The sequence below is a fragment of the Pocillopora damicornis genome, chromosome 1, assembly GCF_964200805.1.
Source record: "Pocillopora damicornis chromosome 1, jaPocDami1.2, whole genome shotgun sequence".
Taxonomy (NCBI): domain Eukaryota; kingdom Metazoa; phylum Cnidaria; class Anthozoa; order Scleractinia; family Pocilloporidae; genus Pocillopora; species Pocillopora damicornis.
In genome coordinates, this window is record NC_142670.1 from 1,525,001 (window position 1) to 1,543,289 (window position 18,289).

Sequence of the window (18,289 nt, forward strand, 5' to 3'; positions counted from 1 at the left end):
TACCTATACCCGAACAGTGGAAAATTGACAGCGGAAAAGATTCTTTCTAAAGTAATCTACCGCTTACATACTAAAAAGAATTCATTTGCAAATTTAATCTCGTCATCTTAGCAGTAGGGTTTAGCATAACAAAACGTAGGGCAACACATTGACCATTCAAACGATGCTTGCTAGGAAATCAAATAAGACTCAATACAATAGAAGTTATGAGACTGCTACGTGATACACTAACACTAAAGGAGGCTGAAGTGGCTTTAAACACTGACATATATTATTGAACGTGGCCTCATAAATGACTTTGTCTCACTGTTTTGCCTAACGAACTGCTGTTCTGTAAACTGTCTGCGTTACGCGTTTATCATGTAGACATCAAACATCGTGATCTTTACATGACCTCCGAAATATCAAGAGGGTCGTTTTTTCTTCAAAATGCTTTATTCTTTATTTATTCTTCCCCAGCTTTTTAAATCTTTGCTTCATTAAGTATTTTTTATTTCGGAATTCATCTAAATCTTTTAGATTTTTCAGTTGACTTTAAGTCTGACATTCATTTGAATTTTATACTGAGGTTTCCACTGTTAAAATCCAATTTTGCTGTTCACGGATATTTGACTGAGTCACACTTTGGAATAACACTAGATGTATTACAACTAACCGACGCGATCGATGATGTTAAGCTTTCCCTTTTTAGGGTTAACCAGTCGTTAGAAATCAGAATCAAAACATCCTATTTTTTTTTACCTCTGAAGTCTGATGGAAACGTTTTGTAAGCCAATACAGACTTTACTAAAATGTTAGTTACATGCATAAGCAATTGGGCCCAGGTACTCAAAGGGCAGATAGCGCTATCCAACGGATAAATCGCAATCCAGGGGATAAGTGTTTAGAAAACGAACTATCCACAGCACTCTCCACTAAACAGAGATTTCCCCTTTGAATATCCAAGGATTGGTGAATAGCCAGCGACCCAAGATCTTGGATGATTGGATTCATGTTGACATTTAAAGGATGGTTTTGTTTCAGTAGTCTGCTGTTGCAGAATGAACAATGCTACTCATATGTTTTAGGTGTGTTAGTACTGAAATTACATCCTTTGACCGCAACCAAAGCAGTTGTAAAGTAACTTCGATCTCGTGCGGCTTAGCCTAAGCTCGGAGCTGTTTTATGCAACATTGGTGTTTCTAGAAGTTAAGAGACTGTCACAGTTTCCATTTTTATACTGCCAGCGACTGGTATTCTTCTAACTAAACGACGCGACCGATAATTTCAAGCTTTTATTATTTTAGGGAAAACTAATCGTTGGAAAGAATAATCTTTTATTGCTTTATTCAACAGTGGTATTTTTAGACGTTTAAAGTCACAACTTTCAAGTTAATACGATCAAAATAAAATATCGTTTTCTGCTGGTAATGTACATCGTGACTAATCGATTTATCAAACGTTACTTCCGGAGGGTCACGAAGTCGTAACAGATAGGTAGAACATAGCTATAACGGAGCCAAAACCAGTTTTAACTACGAAATATAATTAAAAGCCAGAGCAAATCAGATGCTACAAAGGGAGAATAAACATATTTCTTTGTAATGTAATCGCAGCCTGCGAGGCCTGAACACGCGTTCGTTATTAATATTTCTCAGCCAAAAGGGAAGAAGCGGCTAATAACCTTTGCAACTGACTTCTTAAATTTCATCGTGAATTTCAGCAAACAAGACAAATATTTCCTCCTTTGTGTGGACTGACTTTTTCCCTTTACAGTTTTGATCACGTTCCAGTTTATTTTGGGACATCAGCAGCTTCTAAGAAAAATGGAAGTAAATCCTCTAACGCTGAAGAGGAAGTTCGACAAAGAAGACTCTGATTTCAAAACAGCCAATTAGTATCGAGTTTGATGAAGCGCCATGCATATAGCTGACAGAGACTCACCAGAAGTGGATCAGTCTCTCTGGAGTCTACTTGCTTTGTTGTTATAAGAACAGAGTTTCGATCGCAGCTCAGTGGAAACTTTTGGTGAAAATGGTAAGTTTTCTTCACTGAAAATAAAATTGAAACTTCGAGGAGCATTAAAACGATAGGATTTCACATATGGTGCAAACACTTGGATTGTAAGTTTATGAAGTAATTTTTAAAAGATGTGTAGGGTTCTCTTAATCATGGATAGTTAATTCATTTTATTCAAGACTAAATCCTTTAATTAGACGCAGTTTGATTCAAAACCGGGCTGTAACATGGTGGCTGATATCAATTTTAGGAATCCACACTGATGATAAGTAGTAACCTATGACTGCAGTGCTAGCTTCTTAAAACAGTCTTTGATGTGCTGCTTTTTTAATTATTATTTAACGTTTTGCAGTTTCAGATTGCTTCTTTGGTCGGCGTTCTGCTCATTTCCTTCTATACAGTCCAAGTAAACTGCAAGGTAACAGTTCTTTTTTTCCCTAGGTTGTCTGTGCGTCTTACACTGGTACTGATAAGAGGAGTCGGTAAAACAAATTAAAAACACTTTCTTCTTCAATACCTTCCCCATAAAGTTTTGGTTAAGCAAGGTAAACCTCATGCAAGATTATAACTTTATAAGCGCTTTGTATTGATGTAAGACGTACAAAGAAAAAGAATTTATGTGTTGAGTTTGCAAATTGAAGGTAAAAGGTTTTAAAGCTAAAACGACTGAGGGTATTGTTTTGGTGAAATTGCAGGCGGACCGTTACTCCCTTGACATTATTGAAAGGGGAACAGAGTTTAAGGAGATTTTAGAGGTGGATGTCGACAATCAAACCGAAGTATTCCGTGTTCCTCAGCACAACGATGTGGATGCAATGGACATGATGAATGATTTTAACTTGGTAAGTGTGTGATCAAATACTAAGGGTACTCTACAAAAAGATGTTGTACTGTCTAAAAAGTATCGACTCATCGTGTGCAGTGAGGGGCTCGGTAATGTAATAAGTTAGTAAGCATAATTGTTGTTTCTGTTGTTGTTTTTTTGTTAAAACCTACATACATTGAGAGATCGAGCCAGATGTGCATACGCGACGATATTGGATCAGTCAAATTCTATTTATAATAAAGTTCGGATATAACGTGCGCTGTCATTGGTTGAAAGAGCCTGCTCTGTGAGAGAATGGAGCATAAAGCTGAGCTAAAGCTGTCACGCCATCTGCCAAATTGTACTATGTCCGACCTTTTCCGGGACTTCTCTCTAGCTTTTTTTCGATAATTGAAAGTGAAATTTCGGAACAAGCGAGCCGGCAAGTAGCAACAGAAGAACCAAACGAAGGTTTGTAAACATGCTTGGCGCTGTAATTTACGTGAGCAGAGACGAAAATCCTCAAAGAGAAAACAAAATGAACAGTCCGAGTTTTAAAGGTTTTCACACTCAGTTGGATTGCATGCTTACGTACGGTAATATGTTACGGGAAAATTCACTGATTTTCCCGTGTGTGTTATTCGGAGCATATTTATTCGTAAACTTTTACATTTAACCATTTCAAGTCCTTTCATTTCAATAAATCAAAAACATGCATAAAAACCACAGTAGCTTTTGAATAGATTTTTGTTGTTACTCGCTTTCATCATATGCACCTGGTTGTCGGCACTATTTATTACATGGTTTTTTTTAGGTAAATATAAGTGTTAATGGTCTTTCTGGAAACATTGGTTTTCATGGTAGATAGCAGCTGAGTTTATACTCGTAAATTTAATTTCTTTTCATGCGATGGTTTCCAAACCAATCTTGCATAAATAAGCAGAAACTTTTAATTGCTTTTCCGTTTTTTATTTCCTGAGCTGCGCTACTGCAATTAAGATAGGTATTGTTTTCTATATCAGAGCTGTAAATTTGCACCTAGGTTTCCTACTTTAATGGCCTAGAGTTTATTGCATCCGTCTTTTTAATTTTGAGATTCTTTCCGTCGTAGAAACAGATGGAATATTTAAGTAGTTTTTGTTTAGCTTCAAAGAGACTTTTTTCCGCTCCTTTGTGTCCTTATTCAAATATTGCGATTTGTGTAACAATAGCACTTCGCACCAGTTACTTCTTAAGCAAGTACCTTGTACAGCTTTGATGATTACAAACTAGAGTATGCTAGAGGTCATGTCGCTTGTTGGCCTGACCTAGAATAAAAGTACTGTGGAACCAAAGATTGTCTTATCCTTGACGTCCGTATAAGCTCACTCGAAGCAGATCTCCGTGTACCAGGAAATCGTGACGAGTTTCCGTTCTCGCTGCTAAGTCGTCTCTACAGAGTTATTTCCCCCAGTTGTTATTGTTCCTTCCGCGAAGAGTCAGTCCTCCAGTTTGGAGAGAAAAACTTATCGTCACAAATAAAAATCAAACACAGCTAACACCCGTATAGTATATAAAGTTTTGTGTTCAAAATCACAACAGAACAAAAATGAAATGATGAAAAATATAACCAAACTGGCCTAACCGTTAAAATTCATACTAAAAATGACGGTGTCAGAGCGACCGCGATCATGCTGAGGTCCATCGCGGCTAGCTTATCATGGCGATCTCCGGTCATCGAAGTGAAGCAAGCCTCACATCGGCCACCCTTCCAGTGAAAAATAAGACCTTTCTCTGATATTCTTTCCAATGCCTTGACAGGAAGGCCACATCAGTCACTGCAGCCGAGTTTTACGGCGCTGTCATCAGACCTACCCTACCCCGACCGGTCAGGTTCGAGTATGCAATTTTCAATGCTGAACTCGGTTACACTCATTATCGTATCTCAAACTATATTTCGAGACTTCGGCCACACTGCTTTTTCTTCAACTAGTGAGCTCATTCTGTGCCAATAATCCAGGAAATCGGTTCAATTCTGTGAGTTCCGCATTCGAAAATGTTTAGCAAATTGGTTCCAAACTCGAAGCAGAGGAAAGCACTTTCAAAGTTTCGATAGACGATTTGTTTACTAAGATCCGGATCTGATTTTTTCCTAAATTCTCGCCAGTAATAACATTTTTTTTATCTGCATAAGTGGTGAAATCCAATAGATTACACTACAATACTCAAGATTCTGCAAAAAATTTCATTTTCGAAAAGTTCGTCCCTCAAAGTTGGCAGATTTTTGTAGCCATTGGACAGATGAGAGATAATATTTCCGAGTCTTTCCACCAGGTCTTCTTTCAAGGATTTTTCAGTAAATCTCAAAGGCATATGGTGTTGGCAGCTGAAAATTCGCTGACCCACCTTTATGAGCTTTACAATGTTTAATTCTGTATCGGAAGTCAGATAGAATTATGTAACAAATCAAAGTGGGGCCCCAGAACAAAGGGGTCTAGATTGATTCCGACTCTTAAAAAGTAGATCTCTCAATTATATCATGTCTCCATCCTGCATGAGACATTTAGGGAAAGAGAGGAGGCGTGATCCTAAACGATTCCCCTTTTTTTTCCTAGGGCTTAACTGTTCGCCGAATGCCATCAGCTAGAGTCTGCTATGTATCCCACCTGGACTTATCTATTCCCCGGCCAGAGCAGATGAAGTTCAGCATGGAACAGGTATTACTTATGAGAGACAGTGTGGCCGAGTTTTTGGGGCACTGATCATGTAACCTGATAGTCCCGAGTTCTGGTGTTCAACTTCTTTGTTGCACCATGTGTATAGCCAACTGGTTTGACTCCTGCCAGTTATCCAACATCCAATGTCTTGTTGGCTCCCTTGAGGGAGTTTTCAATATACCTACATACACATACTTTATCTTTCATTCATTTGCCAAGTAAATAAGAATTAGGATACCTATAACAATGCCAATCTTCTTAAATTCAGCTTGAAAGGGGTATTTCAAAATTAATTAATTAAATATTTATTATCGGTGATATTTCATTGGGTTGTTTTATTGCGACTTTCTGAAAACAGACTTTGTCACAACAGTTCCCATTCTGCCTTCTTTCGATCAGTTTGTGAACAAGTAGGTCTTAATCGGATGTGTTTGGATGGGTCAACGATTCTCAGGGGAACTGAGACGGAATATTTTAACTGATCGGAAACCACGTGACAAAATAAAAATAGTTTAATGGGCAAACTCAAGGTCTAATCGATATCTTTCGATCCTAACTTAGGCTAGGATTTGCATTGTAATATTGAGATCGTCTTTTTAAAGGTAAATCCCAGTTCGTAATGTCTCGAGAAGTCATCACTGAGGGGAATACGATATTTGCACAATTTAGAAGTGAAAGTTATAAATTTAACAGAATCCCATATTCCAAAAGTTGTGGGGAACTCTTCTTATTGAAGCTTTTCTCCTCTTCTTATTTCTCCCTGGAGTATTGTGACCTAGTCTTTCGTAAACAGCTTTAAGTTTGGCCGCGTTGTTTTCGTTGTCACCTTTTAAAGAATTCAGTGGGTTTCAGGGAATTATCGTTTTTCTTCCTCTTTAGAGAAGTTGAACAAAACTCTTTTTTACATAGTTGAAAGGGATATCAGTTAATGCACAAATGGGCCTTGGCGTGTTGTTATTTCTTACGTATTCCTTGTTATTATTCTAGGTGTCTTTACGAGGGCAATTTTTCCCCACAAATGTGACTGTTAAGAAGACTGGTTGGAAAGTGGTGGGCTTTGCAAGTCGACTGGATTTACCCCAGACGATTATCGATTTTTGTGGTGGATTTCCTATCTTCAGAGTTGAAAAGACTCCGTTGAATTTCGATAATGTGAAATCGATGGTCAGACGAGGTGAGAGAAATTAACGTTCATGCAGGTATAAAGAGTAATTTTGAGAATATTACTCGCGTCAATAAAGTTTTTTCCATATGTGAATCCCGTTGGAGCCTTACTTTTCTCAGACTTCTTTTTACTGCAGCTTTAATAAAGCGATTGCTCCCTCGAACATCATTATATTTAGCTCTAAAGAGTTTGTTATTCCTTAATACCTTCTTGACCTGTCAAAGGAACTACACTTTGATTCGTTTCCTTAAAATCTCTCTTGGGGAAAAGGACAATGCTGCCCTATAATTTCCTCTCTGAAAGAGAATAAAGTTTTGAAATGATCGGCCCAAACAGTCTTACGGTTCGTATATATCAACAGCGCTTTTTCGCTTGAACTCGTATACGAGAGGGTCCAAGGCCGCTTTTAATTCATGGATTCTGGGAGAGTAAGGGAATATGACGTGAAGTCATAAACGATCACAAAGTTTTCATTGCTTGAAAGTTTTCAGAGGCTTCAGTTCACCAATATGTTTTTTTCTGGTTTATATTTCTTTTAGGTCATGAACGTTGGAGACGGAGTCACGTGTTATCAAACTTCTCGTCATGCTCCCCGGAAGGTACGAAAAAGTGGATGAAATGTATGGAAAAACAAAACGGGAATAGGTTAAACTATAACACTGGTCGTCATGTTGAATTTGATGTGACCTGCACTTACAAGACCCACGATTGTTTTTACGTGTATACCTGCAAACCAAAAGGTGGAGGTGACTACGAATGCTCACAAGAAGCACATTTCCTTCAGTATACTGGTATCTGTTGTGTTCCTATTTGTTAAAAGTTTTTCATTATCGCTCATTTGTGACTTACCACCGATCACTTTTGGCATAAATGTAAGCTCCTGATCATTCGTTTACTTTTTCCTAAAAGTCTAGTAGAACTTTTCTCAGAAGATGTTTTTTTTATTCACTGTATACAAGACAGGTAGATGCAGGATATGATTTTTATAAGATGCATTCCTAGAATGATTTGTCAGTGAAATGTTTGCTCATGTCACTACTTTCTAGCCATAACAATAATTTTATTTTTTACATTTGAAAATGCATAAAATTTAGCATATTCTAGCGTTAAACTGGAAAGTGATATGTAAGCAGGAAAAAAATACAAACTGTGATGAACTGAAATAAACGGAAATTAACCAAATTTTTCTCTTTTTCTTTGTTTTGAACATGTTAGATAATTTTTTGCTTCAATTTTTATTAAAAGACTTCTCGTTTTGGGCTGAGGTGCTTTAACTCAGTGTAGGTAAATGAAGAGGTTAATTGGATCATTCGACTACAAATATTGATTCATGTAACAATGTAATTGCTTTAACAATAAATTTCTTTCATAATGAATGAAGAGTGAAGTATCTGTGTAGACTTTCCTTGTACACTGGCATTTCAAAAGGAGCGAGTAAGTGGGAACACCAACCGTGATGACATGGAATGAACCAAACAAGCTTGATTGTACTTCAACCAGCTGTATTATCTTGACACTTCCGGTTCAAATTCCGCACTCCAGCCAGGCAAGGTTTAAATTCCCCTCCCCCCCGAGAACGGACGACGGTCAAATGCCCGTGGGTTGCCGAGGGATGTTAAAATTGTAACCGGTCGTTTCTCCAATGGCAGTTTCGCAAACGTCTCTGGTCAGTTCGCAAACGTCTCTGGTCAGTTGGCAAATGTCTCTGGTCAGTTCGCAAACGTCTCTGGTCAGTTCGCAAACGTGTAGAAGTCAGTTCGCAAACGTTATAAACATTTATATGTCAACCTGCGTTTTGACTATTTGACTATTCGGGTCGGAATACTATATTATGCGTAACTTATTGGATGTGAAATCTCACAGCTTATTTCTCACTTTTAAGTATATTTCATAATCAAACGGAGAGATGGATACACGCGTGTGGTTCGGTACGAGTTTTGTTTCATACAGCTTACCTCGTAGAAAACGCGCGCGTAGAAATAGAAATAAATTAGTTGAATGAAAAGCGGTCGTTGATACCGTGGGGATTAAGAGTGCCGATTTGGAAGATAAATTTTTGTTCTAGTGTTTTACGGCTTTCCGAACTGCTTAGATGTAAGGAAAAGCCGCAAACTGCGGAGATTTAAGTGTCTAGCGACTGGTTCAGATGTGTCCTTGTCATTTCTTTCCAGGTCGCGAAGGCGTTCTCGGAATCGGTCACCTAGTAGTCTTCCTGTTTCACCAACGTATAACTTATTGCAATAAGTGCAAGTTATGCAGTAAATGACATTGGCGCAGGTACACGTAAAGTGATCAGTGATCTTAATGGATCTCTTGTGTCCCGATATTTTCTCTACGTTATGAATGAAAGGACAAGTTTTGCATCTTGAGCGAGCGCATTTTATTGTTCCAGATTGGTCATTGGTTTGAACTGAACTTCTAACCAAAAAGTTGCCTATGTTTTTGCCACGTTTGAATGCAATAAGTGGGGGTTACGAAAAGATAGTATCAGTCTCTGAATCGTTTTGGAGTAATTTAAAGTTTTTGAGAATGATAGATTTAACCGCGTGGTTGTAAGGGTGAAATGTGAGAGTGAACGGAATGCGGTCAGTGTTTTCCTTCTCAGCCGTTTGTAGTGCTGACTTTCGATCAATTTGTTGGGCACGGTGGTGGCCCGCTTGAACGACAGAAACAGAATAGCTACGTTTATCAAAAAAACTGGCAAGTTGCCTCTGATTTTTCGGAAAAATCAGAGTCTTCACTACATAAACGACGAAGTCTGAGAAACTGAAGAAGGGTATGGAATTCTTGACGTGCGATGGATGCGAAGATGAATACAAGAAGTAACTATGTGAATCTTTAGGTTTGTAGTAAACACTAGGGCATAAACCGTTGCCTTCAATTGAAGGCCGCACACTCCGATTTCGACAGTTGTACACGCGAGGTGGTTTGCGCCCCGAAAATCCTCCCGATCGGCATTTTTCTCAGCCATACTTTACGATCTAAGATCATTGCACCGTGGGACATGTCTCCATATCAAAACTCCCCGCGCGTTTCGTTGAAAACGAGCGTTTTCTACCTGAATTTCCAAGTCCGCTTCTCTCTGGCTATGCTCTTGACAATCAAACTGGGCACAGTTTGCACGATTAGAAATTTTGGTGAGTCGAGATCCGAAAGCTTTCTTTAATACACAAATTGAATGTCCGCTTGTGAAATTTATTTCAGCATCGGGAATTCAGCTTAAGCTATGTAATTTTTCTTCGTGGCAGGTTCCTTTCAAATTATGAATGTGCTGAAGGGAGCCTTACCTTTGCTAAGGACGTGATCAGCCACAGTGTGGCTGACAAAGAGAATAGCGAATCGTTAACTTCGTTATCAAAAATCACGTTGAGCGCAATTATAACAGATCTCTGGCGCAGCGCCGTCTTGGATTGCGTGGCGCACCAAATCGAGGCTGGACGGGCATAAGGTATAGGTTTGTAAAATATATTAAAGTTCACACGGCAACCAGGTGGACAATCAGACATAGTTTGAAGCTACACTGGTTTGCAGATTTAATGAATGTAACCGAAGAAGTTACAATTCATAGACCCAACGTTTCGACACTCCTGTCTAGTGCCTTCATCAGGGGTGATCTAAACGCTGCAACAAGAGGTCCTTTTATATGATCACTAATTAGCGGCCTTTTTTCTGACGAGGTGTAAATAGGCGTCAGGAAGCAGACCGCCATCGTCACGATTTAAAGGAGCGTGGGCGGAGTTAATGTGCCAAGCCTCCAAACAAAGGCGCTGGTAATAAATGGCGTCGGTTCGTTGTTCTTTCGTGACAGGATCCTTAGGTTTGGCGAAAATATGCCCCAAAGTCTGAAAAGGTCGTTATAAATAGTAACGCTCTTGATGAAAGGGAACCAGCGACTGGTTTTGCTGTTATTCCTTACATACAGGGTGTTACTGAACCCATCAAGAGAATTTTGAATAGCCACAACGTTAAAGTTGCTCAAAAACCTTTTCAGACTTTGGGGCATATTTTCGCCAAACCTAAGGATCCTGTCACGAAAGAACAACGAACCGACGCCATTTATTCTATTCCTTGCAATGACTGTAATAACGAATACATCGGACAGACCAAACGCCAGTTTGGTACACGGTTAAAAGAGCACCAAAAAGCTGTTTTTCTTTGCTAAAAGGAAAATTCAGCTTTATCGGAGCATTCTTGCCTAACCAACCATACAATTGGGTGGGATAATTCTAAAATTATCACCACTAATCGGCGTTACCACCAGCGCCTTTGTTTGGAGGCTTGGCACATTAACTCCGCCCACGCTCCTTTAAATCGTGACGATGGCGGTCTGCTTCCTGACGCCTATTTACACCTCGTCAGAAAAAAGGCCGCTAATTAGTGATCATATAAAAGGACCTCTTGTTGCAGCGTTTAGATCACCCCTGATGAAGGCACTAGACAGGAGTGTCGAAACGTTGGGTCTATGAATTGTAACTTTTTCGGTTACATTCATTAAATCTGCAAACCAGTGTAGCTTCAAACTATGTCGTATAGGTTTGTGTTACATTACAGTGTTTTAAGTGACGATTTCAAGCAAGCATGGCCCACGATCATTGCTGCGTTAATTTCTGTGGTAACGACAAACGAAATAAAAGTGATGAGAATTTATCTTTCCTCAACTTTCCTTCTAATAATTTATTGAGGTCGAAGTGGATTGCCGAAGATAAAGGGCCGGATTTCGAGGTAAGAGTCGCGTCGTGATCGATGATCAGTGTTATTTGCGATCGACTTTCCCTTTTGATTGTCGGGAAATGGTGCTCGCCGACAAAGGAAACTCACGCGTCTGAAGATTTTCACCAGATTTTAATATTTTTTTTCACTTTGTCGGTACACGTCGTGGTATTCTCTCCTAAATCAAATCTTATCTGTCCGTAATTCTATCCTTTTTCAATATCATATCATATAACAATCACGCAACATAAAAGGTAACAGAACTCGCTTCCGGTCACGACACTCTCCCCCTATTTGATACCGGAGGTAACAAATACACACAAAAAGAAAATCATTTGTTCAAATTCATTGCTCGTCTTGTCTGGCAATGTCTTTGATACGTTCCGCTGCGGCAACAGCTGCTCTCCTGGGTGTGAATGCCCTGGCTCTGGGGTTGAGGACATTTGACTCTGGGTCTTGAGGCTCCTGATATCGGTCGCATGACAACTCCATGGGGTACAACTGTTGGAGTGCGCGCTCCAGGAACGATTTTCCTGCCCTCAGTCTGGCTGCCCTGACAACACCGTCTCTCCCCTTGATGAGCTTTGCTACAATTCCGAGGTTCCACTTCCCTCTGTTTCTTTCGTCACTTTGGATTAGAACGACGTCTCCGGGTTTAATCTGTGGTTCTTCTTTCTTGTGGTTGAGGTTATGTCTTTCTCTCAAACTCTTGATGTACTCCCCGGCCCATCGGGCCCACAACACATCCTTACAGCGTCGAAGATACTTGGCTCGCTTCCTTAAATCTTTACTCTCGATCGAAACTGGATCATCTTCTGGTAACAGATTGGGCTGGCCAAACATCATGGCATTTGGTGTCAGCGTGGGTAGCTGGACATCGTCTTCCAGATAAGTTAGGGGGCGGTTGTTAAGTGCAACTTCCACATCTAGGAGCACCTCCTCAAACTCGCTCCACGTGAGCCTCGCTCCCCCAACAGACTTGTACAAGGCCCGCTTTACAAGCCCCACCAACCTCTCGTACTGACCGCCCCACCACGGTGCCCTACTCAGGTTGAATTGCCACGTGATCTGCTGGTGTGCCAGGTAATCCTGCATCTTCTCGTCGTTCATGATGCTTCTCAACCATTTCGCCGCCGCAATGAAACTTTTTCCGTTGTCGGAGTACACCTTTTGTGGTCTTCCCCTTCTGGCTATGAACCGTTTCAAGCTTTTAATGAACTCTTCTGTGCTCTGATCGCTTAACAGCTCCAGGTGGATGGCTCTGGTCAGACTACAGGCAAACAACAGGATATAGGCTTTACCTTCCTTCTTCTTACTGATTTTGTATGGTATTGGGCCGGCATAGTCCACGCCCAGTACCTGGAAAGGAACTGAGCCCATGGTGCGGTCAACTGGTAAGTTTCCCGGAGGTGGACTTTGGAATACCACAGCACGGAACTTTTTACATCCAAAACAACCCCTGATCACTTTCTTGGTTAGCTGCCTCAATCGAGGTATCCAATAGTCACGTCTGATGAAGGCCATCGTGAGTCCAACTCCTCCATGTAAGGTCAGGATGTGTGCATCTAGAACCAACTTCTCTGTCAACACTGCACTTGATGGTAGATAGATTGGATAGCTTCCTTGAATTCTACCACGGCACTCGTACAACTCTTCGTTGTTCTTCTGTAGGTTGAGGGTCAACTTGTCCTCGTTGAACTTTTCCGTCATTTCATAGCTTGCTTGGGCCCTCTTTATCCACCATTGCACCTGCTTGTCCGTCTCAGCTGTTGTTAGAGGACCACTGAGTCGCACTGCTTTCTTCAACTTGCAGTTGTTCAGGAATCTCCTTATCCATGCTGTCACCCGTACCGTTTTCCAGAAACTGTTTTTCTCTAAAACTTCATCGAAGTCATCCTTGGTCTCTGTAGCAGTTGCGAAGATTTCTTTTGCGAGTTTAGCTTCCGCTTCGGTTTCTTTGCTCGGTTCTGTGAATACTTCAGCTGGCCAACGATCAGGCTCTGTCAACCATTTTGGACCCATTAACCACAGCTCTCTCAGCTTGTCCGCTTGGCAACCTCTACTGCCAATATCAGCGGGATTCTGGTCGGTACCAACATGCCTCCAGTGAATGTACTCTTTCTCTCGTATCTTGTTCAGTCGGTTGGCCATAAATTGCTTGTAGGCACTCCCTTCTCCTCTGATCCAGTGAAGGGCCACAGTACTATCCAGCCATCCATGGACTGATCTAACTGGCCGGCCTTCTAGGGCGTTCTTCACATTCTCGGCGAGGTTTGCCGCCATGTGCGCAGATACTAATTCCAGTCTAGGAATAGTGAGGCCCTTTTTTGCCAAGCGCGATTTCGCTGCCAGCAATCCTCTGCTCACGCCTGAAGCTTGATGAACCACTGCATATACCACAGCTGCTGATCCTGCCCCACTTGTGTCTCCAAACGCGTGTAAATCGATTGCTTCAATGGTTTCTTGCAAGCCTGCTAAACTGCGCGGGAATTGAAGGTGGTCTGGGAGGTTTTTCTGGAATTTTTGCCATTGCCTTCTGATGTTTTCGGGTACGCTTTGGTCCCATGGAAGGTGTTGGTCACAAACTTCTCGATACAAGAACTTCCCCACGAGGGATACTGGTGACGCTAGGCCAAGAGGGTCGTAAATTGAAGCGAGGAACCGCAACATTTCCCTCTTAGTCACTTCTGGGGGTGCTTCTGGAAACTTCACAGCAATGGTGTCCTCCGTCTTGTCCCATGGTAGCCCCAACATCTTGGTTTCTCCGGTTTTAACTCCAAGTTGTTCCTTGGCATAACTTTGTCTCTCGTCTTCCGACTTCGGTTCTTCGTTCGTTTCCAGATCTGGCTCGTTGGAATGCCACTTGTGTAGTTCGAACTGCGCCTCCCCAAAAACTGCAACAGCTGTTTCTTTTAGTTTGCGCACCTTGTCTTTGGTTTCTCCACCGGTAATGACATCGTCCACGTACAGGCTCTTTTTGATCTCTTCCACTTCTTTTGGGTATCTTTCTTTTAGGCTTTCCAGGTGTTGCTGCAGTGTTCCCCCTAACAAGAACGGTGACTGCACCAGGCCAAACAATGCACGGGTAAATCTCAACACTTCCACATTTGATACATCTCTGTTCTTTATCCAGTGGAATCTTAAGGCATCTCGATCTTCTAGTCGAATACGTACTTGCAGGAAGGCCTGCTTAAGGTCACCAGCCAACGCCACTGGCTTCAGACGGTTTCTTATTAGCACATTCCACAGCAGGTTCTGAAGGGGTGGCCCCGTCTCCAAACAATCGTTAAGGGGGGGACTCTTCTCATTTGATCTCGCTGACGCATCGAACACGATTCTCAGCTTGGTGGATTCTGCTGACTCTCTGATGACAGGCTTGTGTGGGATGTAGAACTCTCTTCCCACTGGGTCTGAAGACACCTTCTCTACGATCCCTTTCGCCAACTGATCTTGAATGACTTCGTCATACTGGGCCAGAAGGTTGGGCTCTTTCTGTAATTTCTTTATCAGGCTTTCGAGTCTTCGTAGACTTCCACACTCGTTATTTGGGAGGAGATCATGACCATGTTTCCATAGTAGCCCTGTCTCATACCATCCTTCATCGCTTCGTCTGAGTTGCTCTTTAAAATCGTCGTACACTGTTTGCTGATCACCATTTGGCCTGTCCTCAAGGCCCAACACGTCAAGACTACACAGCTGGTCGTAATCAGTGGACGACGTTCTGGTGAGATAAACACTGCTCAGGTGTGCTTCCTTTCCGGCCGACATCATTGTCCAGCCTAAAGTGGTTAGCTCAGCTATGGGTTCTCCGGCCTTTCCAATTCTTGGTTTTGTGTCGGTCTTTATCCGCGAGTATTCACTAGCCCCCAGTATCAGATGGATGGGTAGTTCCGATTTCGTGTCTCCATCATCCATGACTACTCCTTCGAGGTGGGTGAACTGGTTGATCTTTTCCGAATATCTTGGGTTGGGCACCGACAGTAGGACACTTTTATCGACTTTGCTCACTGTGGTTGCCATCTCGAAACTCCCATGGGTGTTTGCAATCTTAACGTTGTATTGTTGAATCTTCTGGTTTGTCGAACACATCATCATGTCAATTCTCTTGTGCTCTATTCTTGACGGTTGCTTTCCAAGTCGTTTGACAAGTGCTGCTGAGGCATACGAGCTTCCCGCCCCAGTGTCCAGTAACGCGCGGCATGTTACGCCGTCCACATTGACAACCACGATTGGGTAAATGACTGCTCCTTCACTGGTGGCTAGCAACATCTGCTGGGAATCTCTGTCACATATTGAAGTATGATGTCTGCCGTAGCACTTCTGACAACTTCTCACAATACGACACTCAGCAGCTCGGTGTTTGGTACCAGTGCAGTTGAAACATAAACCTTTCTCACTGAGGTGCTTTCTTCTCTGTGCCACACCCACTATCTTGTCACAGTCGAGGGACTTGTGTCCGCTAGATTTGCAATAAACGCATGGTCTCGGTTTCCACTCGTCTTGCCTCGAGTTAAACAATTTGTCTCGGGATTTAGGCGGCAGGGTTCTGCCACTGCTTGGTTCTTCGGATGAAGGCAACGGATTTCTTTCGCACCACTTTCGAAGTGACTCTAACATCTGAGGAAATCCCCACTCTTGCCAGTTGTCGTCCAAACGGACAAGGTCAGCCCTGATGTCAGGTAGTTTGTCCAAGGTAACTGGAACGTAGCCATTTATCTCTTGAATTTTTCCCATGGTTTCCAGTGCTTGAGCATTAGTTGACAGCTTCTCGTAGAATGGGTGTATTTTTGCTGGCTGAGATCCCTGTATGGTGGGTAAGGAAATAATACACTGCATGTGCGCGTTGGACACTTCGCTCGGTTTCCCGTACTTTGCTGTCAGAATGCTTTTAGCTCGTCCGTAGCCTTCTGTATTGTAAGGCAAGCCATCTACCGATGCACGAACTTTGGGGGTGAGAAGCTCTTTGAGGTATGAAAATTTCGCTACTTGTGTAATACTAGCCTTATCGATTTCAGTTTCGAATTGGCTCCAAAACCTCAACCAGTCGAGGTGGGTTCCTTGAAATTTAGTGATGGTTAACTTGGGTAACTTGGCGCCACTCTCCTTTAGAGATTTGTTTCGATCCTCTTCTAATTTCTTTTCGTGGTCGCGTTTGACCTTCAATTTTGCCTCCTCGAATTTCAACTCTTCTTCGTAACGACGATTCCTTTTCTCCTCTTCTTTCTTTTCCTCCTCGTCTCTCAATTCGCGTAAAGCCTCCTCTCGTAGATTCCTTGCCTCTACTCTCACATTATCGGCGAGTTTTTCGAATACGTCGACTTGCCCTTCGATTTCCAATGTCCATTCTCTCACGTCGTTCGGGTCGTCTCCTTGCTCTATTTTTAGCGCTTGTATTTGAACCTTCTGTTCATGAACGCCGTCTAGCTGTTTTTCCAAATCCTTTTGCAATCGCTCTAACGCTTTCAATTCTTTCTTCTCTCGAATTCTCGGTACTTCTTCGGTCGTGAATTTCAACATTCGGAGCTTTGCGTCGATCTTTTTCACCGCTTGCTCAAGCTCAGCCATTTGTTGTTTTTGATAAAACCACGCGGTCAGTGTGATTTCTGTGATGAATTTTCTGTTTCTTTTAAGCCGTGTCCTGGCAGGGTCGCCACTTTTCTCGGGAAATGGTGCTCGCCGACAAAGGAAACTCACGCGTCTGAAGATTTTCACCAGATTTAATATTTTTCACTTTGTCGGTACACGTCGTGGTATTCTCTCCTTTTTTTCCTTAAGACGAATAGCCTATTGTTACAATCACGCGTTTCGCAATCAGTTCATGCACGTAACATAAAAGGTAACACAACTCGCTTCCGGTCACGACACTTACACGTCTGAAACATCGCAATTTTCATGGACCAAGGAGGGTAAAGACCGCCAACAAAACAAATTTCAAGAGTAAAAAAAAATTTGCGGACCAGCAAGCAGAAGAGAAGCGACCTCAATTTTTTGTCAATTAAATCCAGTTCAATAGTCATAAATTAAAAATCTGCTGGCTGAGTCTTCAATCAAAAGGAAAAGTCGATCGCTAATAAATATGACGACGCGACTCTTACCTCGAAATCCGGCCCTTCATCGTGCCTTGTAGCGGCGATCCGTTTCGATCTCTATTAATCGTTCGAAAAAAATGTTAAAGAAAGATAAATTCTCACCACTTTTATTTCGTTTATCGTTACTACAGAAATTAACGCAGCAATGATCGTGGGCCATGCTTGCTTGCATACCTTATGCCCGTCCAGTTTCGATTTGGTGCGCCACGCAATCCAAGACGGCGCTGCGTGATAAAGGTGTATTAGATCCCATGTTCTGTTTTCGATTTGGGGTCTGTTTTGAAAAATTCTTGCGGCACAACTTCACCATTTCCAGGACAAGTCTCCTGCCTTTTGCAATGGTCGGAAAACCTACCCAATTTGCCTTGGATTTGTTCTGGAAAAGGGCGAAGCAGTTGCTACCCTATCCCAATACACCACACGCCAGCTTCGGGACCTCACAGATTGTTCCAAGAAACCAGAGATGAGAGTGTTTTCTGACCTTTGTCTAGTAATCTTCAAGTCTGGGGCTGCTAGTCAATGCCTTAATTGTAACAGGCTCTAGAGTCGCAACAGAGGGCGTCAAAAACGAATTGTTATCAGGTCATTAATGACTCCCAAATGAAACAAACGGTTCCTGTCTAGAGAGGATTTGGTAGACCAAATCGCTCAGGAACAAGTGAGAAGAAAAAACGCAGAAGAGAGGGACAGATATTGGCGTAAAAATACTACAGCGAAGCCCTGGTGGTCGATGAACCAGTCCAACCGGGGCACATATACAGTTTGTGAACTGACTAAACCATTCATCCGTCTTTTGATTACAGTCGAATCCGCACAACGGCGAAAC

At 42.0% G+C, this 18,289-nt stretch overlaps 2 protein-coding genes across 2 annotated transcripts; one reads left to right on the forward strand and one right to left on the reverse strand.

The window, feature by feature from the left end:
- Positions 1 to 1,879: 1,879 nt before the first annotated feature.
- On the forward strand, positions 1,880 to 8,040 carry LOC113667070 (uncharacterized). The gene is made up of 6 exons (XM_089190790.1): positions 1,880 to 2,016; positions 2,351 to 2,416; positions 2,694 to 2,840; positions 5,398 to 5,499; positions 6,487 to 6,673; positions 7,204 to 8,040. The coding sequence occupies exons 1-6, from the start codon at positions 2,014 to 2,016 to the stop codon at positions 7,479 to 7,481; spliced, it is 783 nt and encodes a 260-aa protein (XP_089046916.1). The 5' UTR covers positions 1,880 to 2,013; the 3' UTR covers positions 7,482 to 8,040.
- Positions 8,041 to 11,491: 3,451 nt separating this feature from the next.
- LOC149051232 (uncharacterized) lies at positions 11,492 to 17,136 on the reverse strand. Its single transcript, XM_089190793.1, has one exon. The coding sequence runs from the start codon at positions 16,937 to 16,939 to the stop codon at positions 11,720 to 11,722; it is 5,220 nt and encodes a 1,739-aa protein (XP_089046919.1). The 5' UTR covers positions 16,940 to 17,136; the 3' UTR covers positions 11,492 to 11,719.
- Positions 17,137 to 18,289: the final 1,153 nt, after the last annotated feature.

What these genes read in the sequence shown, in the direction of transcription:
- LOC113667070 (XM_089190790.1), top strand. An exon ending in TGATGAATGATTTTAACTTG is followed by an intron (nt 2,841 to 5,397) that starts GTAAGTGTGTGA and finishes TTTTTTTCCTAG; the next exon opens with GGCTTAACTGTTCGCCGAAT. An exon ending in GAAATCGATGGTCAGACGAG is followed by an intron (nt 6,674 to 7,203) that starts GTGAGAGAAATT and finishes TATTTCTTTTAG; the next exon opens with GTCATGAACGTTGGAGACGG.
- LOC149051232 (XM_089190793.1), bottom strand. Translation starts at nt 16,939, where the DNA reads ATGGCTGAGCTTGAGCAAGCGGTGAAAAAGATCGACGCAAAGCTCCGA.